The sequence below is a fragment of the Oxyura jamaicensis genome, unplaced genomic scaffold, assembly GCF_011077185.1.
Source record: "Oxyura jamaicensis isolate SHBP4307 breed ruddy duck unplaced genomic scaffold, BPBGC_Ojam_1.0 oxyUn_random_OJ77445, whole genome shotgun sequence".
NCBI lineage: Eukaryota > Metazoa > Chordata > Aves > Anseriformes > Anatidae > Oxyura > Oxyura jamaicensis.
This window is the reverse complement of record NW_023311516.1, coordinates 1-7795: the sequence shown is the minus strand read 5'-3', so window position 1 is coordinate 7795 and position 7795 is coordinate 1. Positions and strand designations below refer to the sequence as shown.

The following is a 7795-nucleotide window of genomic DNA, read 5'->3' as shown; positions in this document are numbered from 1 at the left end:
CCCGCATACCCAGCCCACCCCCAGCTCACCATACCCCACACTGCTGCCTCCCCCTGCCCCCCAGCACCCCCCACCCTCCCAGTGCACCCCGCGCTGCCCCCCGGCCTCCCACCGCCCCCCATGGCACCGGGGAGCAGCGGGCAGTGTCTGTGCCCCCATGGGAGCTGTGCCCCCCCCCGTGCAGCCGGCGTGGGACGAGGCACGGCACCACCGTTGGTGCCGGTGCTTTCCCAGACAGCGTCCGGGCTGGGAGCTGGGCCAGCAGGTGCCGGGGGGAGGTGGCCCGGTGCCACCCATGGCTGCCCGGTGTCACCCACCCCACGGCTGCCAAGGGCTGAGCGGGGGGCGCGGGGGGCGGCCGGGGAGTTCCTGGGGGGCTGTAAATAGCCCAGTTCCCCTTCCGCTCGTCTTGAAAGCGAGAAGGGGAACGTCCTTCCCTTCCCCCCCCCCCCCCCGTCCGGGGACTGCAAAAGAACTGGTTGAACGGCGCTGCTGGTACAAAAGCTATTTTTAATGTTATTAAAATCTGCGTCTTCTATAAACTTCTAAAACATCCGGGGGCCTCTGCAGCAGGGGTGCGCGCGCTCACGGCGGGGCGCAGCCGGCGTCGGAGGACACCGGGGGCTCCTCCTTGTCGCAGGGGAGCCCGGGGAGCAGCGGGACCTGGGGGCCGCCCTCGAAAAGAGGGATATGGGGGGCGTAGTGGCCGTGGGGGGCTTGCGGCCGGAGCAGGAGCTGGTGCAGGGTCTCGCCCACCTGCACCAGGCTGTGGGAGAGGAGGTGGAGGTGGGAGACGGTGTCGCTGGCCAGGCTCTCCAGCAGCGCCTGCTGCTGCCGCGACGTCTGCAGGATCTGCACCAGCAGCTGCTGCACGCTCTGCAGCAAGCCCGACACGCCGCCGCCTGCAGCGAGAGCGGGGTCAGGGGCAGCCCACCCTCACCATGTGCCCGGAGGGAGGGGGGATCGGGGGAAACCCACCGTGCAGGCTCGTGTCCGATGCCTCTTCGCCCACCGCCATCGCCTGCTCGCTCGCGGCGGCCGTCCCGGGGGAGCCGGGGGCTGCGGTGGCCGCCGGCAGCGCTGGGTTTCCTCTTCCCATCCCCGGGGACGTCTCACCAGGAAAACCTGCGGCCAGGGGTGGCACGGAGGGCACAGCGAGCTCCTGGAGCCCCCTGCTCAGCCCGTCCCCGCTGCCCTGTGCGGGGGAGAGGGCGCAGACTCACCTGCCTTCTGCTCGGCGCTCTCCTCCTTCAGGGCGCCGTGGCAGCCTGCGGGAGAGCAGCGGTCACCGGGGGTGGCTCCGGCCCCGTGGGGACACGAGCTCGGTGGCCGGGGCACGGTACTCACCCGGGAGGGGATGGGGAGGGATGCAGCAGCTGGTGCCTGCAATGAGAAGCGGATCAGAGCCTGCTCACGGGGCTGAGAGGGGGAAATCAGGACAAGGAAAGCCTTACGTGGGGCGGCCGCGGGGTCGGGCGATGCTCCACCGACGCGGTCCCCGCGGGCTGCAGGGAGAGAGCAGAGAGGAGACGCGGGGTCTGACGGCACCCGCCGGGGGACGGCATCAGCCCGGGGTCTGCCTCGCTGCCCCGGCCAGCCCGGCGTGCCCTAGCCACAGCTCCCCAGCGCCCTGCGGGGCCTCAAAGCGCCTCACGAGCTAGGAACAAAAGCAGGAGTCACTCACCCACCACTGCAATGCAGCCACCTCCGGGCTGGAAGGCAGCAGCTGCGTAGCGGCGCGCAGCCAGGCTACGCAACAGATAAGGACTGGAAGTGAAGGAGAATCCCACATCCACTTGAAACTGCAGGGGGAATTTGGGGAGACAACGTAATTACCCGGTGCGGACGCTGGCCGGGACGCCGGGGTTCGCTCCCCAGCGCCAGCGGGGCCGGGGGGGGGGGAATGAAGCAGCAGCCGGGCCTTCCCCGGCGCCGGGCCCTTCTCTGCTCCTGTTTTTGGGGAGGTGTTTCGCCTGGTCCGCCCCGCAGCCCCGATCCCTGCCGGTGAGCCAGCAGGCTCGGGGAACAGCACCCGCTCCCTTCACCTGCCCGCACAGACCGGGCCCGGGGACGTATCCTGCATCGCCTCGGCACCGTCCAGGCGCGCTGCAGGATGGGGGTGCTCCCAGCTCCGTCCCTCACCCCCAGTCCCAGCTCCTCCAGAGCTCTGAGGCCGGCTCCAAGCAGGGACCCCCCTCCTGCCCCACCCCAGCTGGCCCCAAACCCTCACGCTGCGGGGCTGGTTTGGAGCCAAACTGAGGGGGGGGGGGGGGGGAGAAGTCCCCAAACCCCATCTGCGAGCATCCCAAGGGGAACACACCGTGGCGGGGCCCTCCTGGGACAAAAGGCCCCCCGACCCCTTTGCCCCCAGGTCCCAGCATGCTGGCACAGGCTTGAGCTGTGGCAGTGGCCGTGCAGCCCGGCGCGGCGGGGCAGGACGGTACTTACGGCTCTCCGGCTCGTCCTTTGGGCGCTGCAGCAGCGGTGCCAGCAGCACGGCGGGGGTCTCTGCAGCAGCTGGGGTGCAGCGGGCAGAGAACAGCATCAGGAAGGGTGCCCCGAGGGGTACCGGACACCCCTCACCCAGGACAAGCCCCCCTCCAGCAGCCCCATCCCGCGGGTACCTGGCGGTGCCGGCGAGCGTGCGGCCAGCGACCTGCGCCTCCGGGGGGGCGGCTTCACCAGCTCTGCAAGGGGAGGAAAAGCCTCAGAGCGGGGACCTACGGACCCCACAAAGCACCGGGGAGCCCGCCCGGCCCCGGCACCCACCGGGCAGCCTCCGCTCTCCGAAGACGGGCCGCCCGGCCGCCTTCCAGATGCTCTTCATGGCGCGGTAGTGCGGGGGCAGGCGCGCAGAGTGCCGTCCGGCACGGCGGCGCGTCTCCCGCTCCGAGTGGAAAGCCTGCTTCAGCGCCTTCCATTTGGAGCGGCACTGGGCCACGCTACGGCCGTAGCCGGCCGCCGCCAGCCCCCGGGAGATCTCCTGCCACAGAGCCTCGTTGGGCCGCGACGTGGAGGCCATCAGCAGGGCGGCCTCCCCTGAGCCTCCCACCAGCGCCAGCAGGCTGCCGACCTCCGCCTGCGTCCAGGCTCGCCCGCGGGGCATGCTGCGGGGCGGCTGGGGGGGTCCGGGAGGGTGGGCGCCGGGCAGGGCTCGGCCCCGGGGGTCGGCTGTGCACTCCCCAGGGAGCCCCCTGCGCCCGCGATGGGGCTGCACCGGGGGCTGCACCGGGGAGCACCGGGAGCTGCACCGGGAGCTGCACCGGGGAGCACCGGGGAGCACCGGGAGCTGCACCGGGAGCTGCACCGGGGGCTGCACCGGGGAGCACCGGGAGCTGCACTGGGGACCCCTGGGGACCACCAGGAGCTGCACCGGGAGCTGCGCCGGGAGCTGCGCCGGGAGCTGCACCGGGAGCTGCACCGGGGAGCACCGGGGAGCACCGGGAGCTGCACCGGGAGCTGCTGGGAGCAGCCGTGAGCCGCAAGGAGCATGTGCAGCCCCTGGAGTTGCCGCTGGGAAACGTAGTCCTGGCCGTGCCTGCCCTGCCCGGCGGCGGGACGGGATGAGCATCCCCTGAGGGGGGGGTGGGAGGGGCTGGGGGCCGCTGCCCCCCGGCCCTGAGGGCACATCAGGGGTGCCCATCAGGGCGCAGGGAGGGGACGGAGCGCCCCAGCCCCCCGGCTTTCCAGGGCTGCGATGCAGCTGCAGCCCCATGCAAAAGAGGTGGCAGGAACCACCTCTGCACCACAGCCCGCCGCCCTGCTGCTCGACAGCATGCAGAGCCTGGGGACGGTCCTGCACCCCCATGGTGCCGGGGTCCCCTCCATGTGGGATCAGCCTCCACGCAGCCCCGATACTCACCTGAGGCTGCAGCCAGCACCGGGGGGCACGGGGTGCCCCCATGCCGGGGGTCCCGCCTGTCTGGGGTTCCCCTTCTCCCCGTGTGCTGCCACTGCTGGGGCCCCCCAGGGCTGAGACCCAGCTGGTGTCCCTGGGGACCCCTCCGGGAAGTGACGCTTTCCATTTCGTGTCACACTCGGCTGCCAGAGGGGGCCAGGAGGGGGTTACTGCTCCCCCCTACCTGCGGGGTGCGTGGCCAGAGACCGAGGGGAGGATGGAAGAGGGGGTCACGTACGCAGATCTGCGCTTGCCCCCCGTACCAGGTAACGGCACGCTGCACCCCGCTGTCCCCCCCCCCCCCATCCCTGCCTGCCCCCCCCCCCGAACTTCGGGCGGCCGTGCGGCGGGGCGTTGCCCACAGCCTCGCTCCCTCCTTGCCCAGGAGGGAGCAGGGGGGACACAAGCAGTGCACCCCAGCTGCATGGCACCCCCCTGTCACCCCCCTGTGTCACTGCTCCTGCTCACACCACTGCTCTGCTGTCCCTGGGGAGCCTGGGGACCCCCATGCACCCTGCTTGGGGCTCACCGACCTTTGCTGATCTGGGGGTTCTCCCCCGACCCCGAGCCCCCAGGACACGAGGTAATTCCCTCTCTCAGCTCCTCCACAGCCCGTGAGGCTGTCCTGGCACTGGGCAGCCCTCAGCCTGGGTGTCCTGTCCCTGCTGCTCCTGCTGGTGCAAATCGTCCTGGTTGGCTTGAGCTTCCACTGTGAGTACCCCCCGTGCGCCCCCCCCACCCACCCCCCCCCCCCCCCCCCCAAGCTGGGGACCCTCCTGCTTGGGGCTGGCGGTGCCGCAGGTTTCTGGGCTAGTGGGAAAAGTGGTGAGTAAAAATAAAACACCCCTCGCCTGGCCGGCTGGAGCGCCGGAGTGGAAGGAGAGGGGAAAGCGTGGGCTCGGGAAACGGCGCCGGGGCAGCCCGCTCCATCAGCTGGCCGCGGCGTGCAGACAGGACGTGACGCTGGGGCCAAAAGGCAGAAACCTGCCATGTGCTGGGCTCCCAGCCAGCGCACAGACCGCGAGGGCTTTGTCCAGCTGGGCTGGCACGGCACCGAGAGAGGGGACGGCACCCCCTGGGTGCTGCTGGCCCCCGGTGGGGATGCTCCTGTGGCTTTCTTTTGTAGATTTAGCCCAGCAGGCGAGCTGTGCCCAGAGAGAGGAGGAGAGCCTCAGCTACGTGCAGCAGTCTTTGCGAGGTAGGAGAGCTTCCAAGCAGGTTCCTGGGCTCCCTGCCCTGGTGGCACCCCGTCTGTCCCCTGTCCCTGTGGTGCTGGGGGCTGGGGACAGCCCTGTCCTGGCCAGCCCTGCAGGATTGTGCTTGTGGTGTGCAGAGAGCTGCCAGTTCTGCCCGGCCGGATGGGTAGGGGACGCGGGGCGCTGCTACTACTTCTCCTCTACCAAGAGGAGCTGGGAGCAGAGCAAAGACGACTGCTGCTCCAGGGGGGCACAGCTGGTCACCGTCCAAGCCAACAGCACCCTGGTGAGTCCGTCCGCCTGCCCTGGCCATCCTGACCCCCCCCGTTGTCATCACGTCACACTGATCACCACCTCAGGGTCCCCCAGCAGTCCCCAAGCCACTGCCAGCATCGTCTCAGCTCCCCATCTCCAGCCCCCATGCCCAAAACCCAGCCGGGAGCTGGCGATGCTGTGCCCGAACCGCGCAGCCCCCTGTGTGGCTGGGTGTCCCCGGGGAGCTCACGCTTGTTCCCTCCTGCTCTAGGCTTTCCTGGCACGCATGACCCATCTGGACATCTTCCACGTGGGGCTGAAGCGGGACAGCGCCAGGTTTGAGTGGAAGTGGCTGGACGGCACCCCGCTGAAGGGGTGAGGCTCGCAGCTTGTCCCCAGCCAGCACTGCTGAAAGCCCCAAACCAGGGCTCCGGGAGGTGACAGGGGGACAGCCAACCTGCAGGCAGGGGCATGATCACCCTCTTGGCCATCCCTCCACTTCCCAAAGCAGCACGGGGGTGTTTTAGGGAAGGGAAGATAACAGGGACACGTCCCCAGTGCCTGCGCCCTGCTTGGGGACAAGCGAGGGCTGGATGAGGGCCGGGGGGGTCCCCCAGAATCGACTTCCCAGCATGGTGCAGCCGGTGCTGAGCCACCTCAGGACGTTCCTGGGATCCCAGAGAAGGATTTCCAAGACGAGCAGGGGCTGGGTGTGCGGGGATCACAGCTCACTTCCTCACCAAGAAGAGGCTGCCAGGGGCACTGGTCCACGGGGAGGGCGAGCTCTGCCCCCTGGCACCCCCACAGCCTTGACTCCCTCTCTGGAGGAGCTTGGGGTGAGCCCCTTGCACCCCTCTGAGCCCCCCCTTGCCCCGCTCTTCCCCTGCAGGCGCCTCCCCCTCCAGCGTCCCAGCAGCTCCTACCTGGCCTGCGGCAGGGTGTCCGGCTCGGGGCTGTCGGCCGGCCCCTGCAGCGAAGCGCACGGCTGGGTCTGCGAGAAGAGCGCGGTCACCCTGCAGTGGCTCCAGTCCTCCATCCCCACCTTCCTCTGGGGGAACACCACCTACACCTGCGTGGGGCCCTAGGACCGAGGGGACAGCCTGGGTGCTCCTACGGCCCTGCCTGACCCAAGCACGGGCACCCCGGGGTGCTGCCTCCTGACCCCTCTGCGTCCCTCCCCCCGGCATCTCTGCGCCTTGCCAATAAACTCCGGCACTCACGCTGTGGCTGGCTTTGGGGGGGGGGGGGGGGGGGGGGGACAAGGGTTGGGGGGCAGAGCCAGCATCCACCCGAGTGTCCCCATGGCCTTGTGGGCACGTGGAGCAGCTTCTGCGTGGGTGCAGTGTGTCTCCTCGGGGCTCTGGGCTGCCCGGGGTTTGTCTTTCTCGGGTGGGAGGTGCCCCATGCTGATAGCTCCTCAGGGGCATCCCTGGGTGTCCCCCCAGCACGGGAGGCAGGTGCAGCCCTCTCCTCACTTCTGCCAGACCACTGAGTGGGTGGTGGGCTGGGGAGGGGGACACGGGGGGGGATGGGCTGGCTGTGGCCAGGGCTCTGTGTGGTCCAGGGTGGCCAAAACACACCCAGCGCCATGCGTAAATGATGCTGCGCGGGGCAGAGCGCACTGCGTGGGATGGAGAGGAGCTGTTTTCCCCTCCCGGAACAGTCCTGCCCATGAAATAAAAACCACATCTTGCAAATGAAGTGATTACTTCTGCTTTCCTACAAATCAAGAAGTTCCTCCACCTGACGTGCCCTGGCCCACAAGCCGTCGTCACCTGACGGCGGGCACCAGAGGACGGAGCTGCCGCGGGTGCCGCATGGCGCACAGCGTGCTCTACGCCGACCTGCGCTTCACCAAGGGGCTGTGGGGCCACAGCACAGCCAGCGGGGCGCTGGGGGCAGGTGGGACCCGTGGGACCCCCGCGTTTCCCTATGCCGGACCCCTGCCCACTGCCCCCTGCCTTCCTCCCACAGCCCCCGGCATGGACGAGGCCGACAGCCCCTACGAGAACGTGGCACCGGGGCCAGCGCCCACGGGGACGGCTGGGGAAGGGACCCGGCACAGCCCAGGTGAGCGATGCACGGGGATGGGGGTCTCGGGGGGCACTGGTTCCCCTCCACTCCCCGGCACCGTGGGTGATGCCGCGGCTGCTTGTGTCTTGCAGGGCGCTGCTCCTGGCGGCGCTGCATCCCCGTGGGGCTGCTGGCAGCCAGCGTGCTGCTGCTGGTGGCCCTGGTGGCCCTGGGGACCTGCTGTGAGTGGGGATGGGGACGGCGGGGGCGGGGGCTCCGGGCAGGGGCTGGGGGATGGGGGAAGCCTGGGGATGGGGACCCAGGGGCTCCTCGCTGGGTGCCCCGCAATGTGCCTGGCTGCAACAGCTTCCCAGTGCCTGCAACAGCTTCCCAGTGCCTTCCCAGTGCCTTCCCAGTGCCTTCCCAGTGCCTT

General features: G+C 69.9%; 2 protein-coding genes across 10 annotated transcripts; one reads left to right on the top strand and one right to left on the bottom strand.

Moving 5' to 3' along the window:
* Positions 1-490: 490 nt before the first annotated feature.
* LOC118160068 (wiskott-Aldrich syndrome protein homolog 1-like) lies at positions 491-3216 on the bottom strand. Of its 9 annotated transcripts, none has more exons than XM_035314609.1 (8): positions 2770-3216; positions 2625-2687; positions 2449-2517; positions 1685-2001; positions 1455-1505; positions 1224-1383; positions 979-1125; positions 491-902 (listed from the first exon to the last, which is right to left on the bottom strand). In XM_035314609.1, exons 1-8 carry the CDS (start codon positions 3104-3106, stop codon positions 586-588), a joined length of 1461 nt encoding a protein of 486 aa, XP_035170500.1. In that variant the 5' UTR covers positions 3107-3216; the 3' UTR covers positions 491-585. The 9 variants fall into 9 exon arrangements, with proteins under 9 accessions (XP_035170500.1, XP_035170502.1, XP_035170506.1 ...); XM_035314611.1 differs by lacking the exon at positions 1685-2001 and having other exon boundaries at positions 1224-1268; positions 1348-1383; positions 1455-1538; XM_035314615.1 differs by lacking the exon at positions 1685-2001 and having other exon boundaries at positions 1224-1268; positions 1348-1383.
* An 815-nt stretch (positions 3217-4031) lies between these two features.
* Positions 4032-6562, top strand: LOC118160066 (killer cell lectin-like receptor subfamily B member 1B allele C). The gene is made up of 6 exons (XM_035314608.1): positions 4032-4164; positions 4499-4609; positions 5025-5096; positions 5232-5380; positions 5621-5724; positions 6239-6562. The coding sequence occupies exons 1-6, from the start codon at positions 4116-4118 to the stop codon at positions 6432-6434; spliced, it is 681 nt and encodes a 226-aa protein (XP_035170499.1). The 5' UTR covers positions 4032-4115; the 3' UTR covers positions 6435-6562.
* Positions 6563-7795: the final 1233 nt, after the last annotated feature.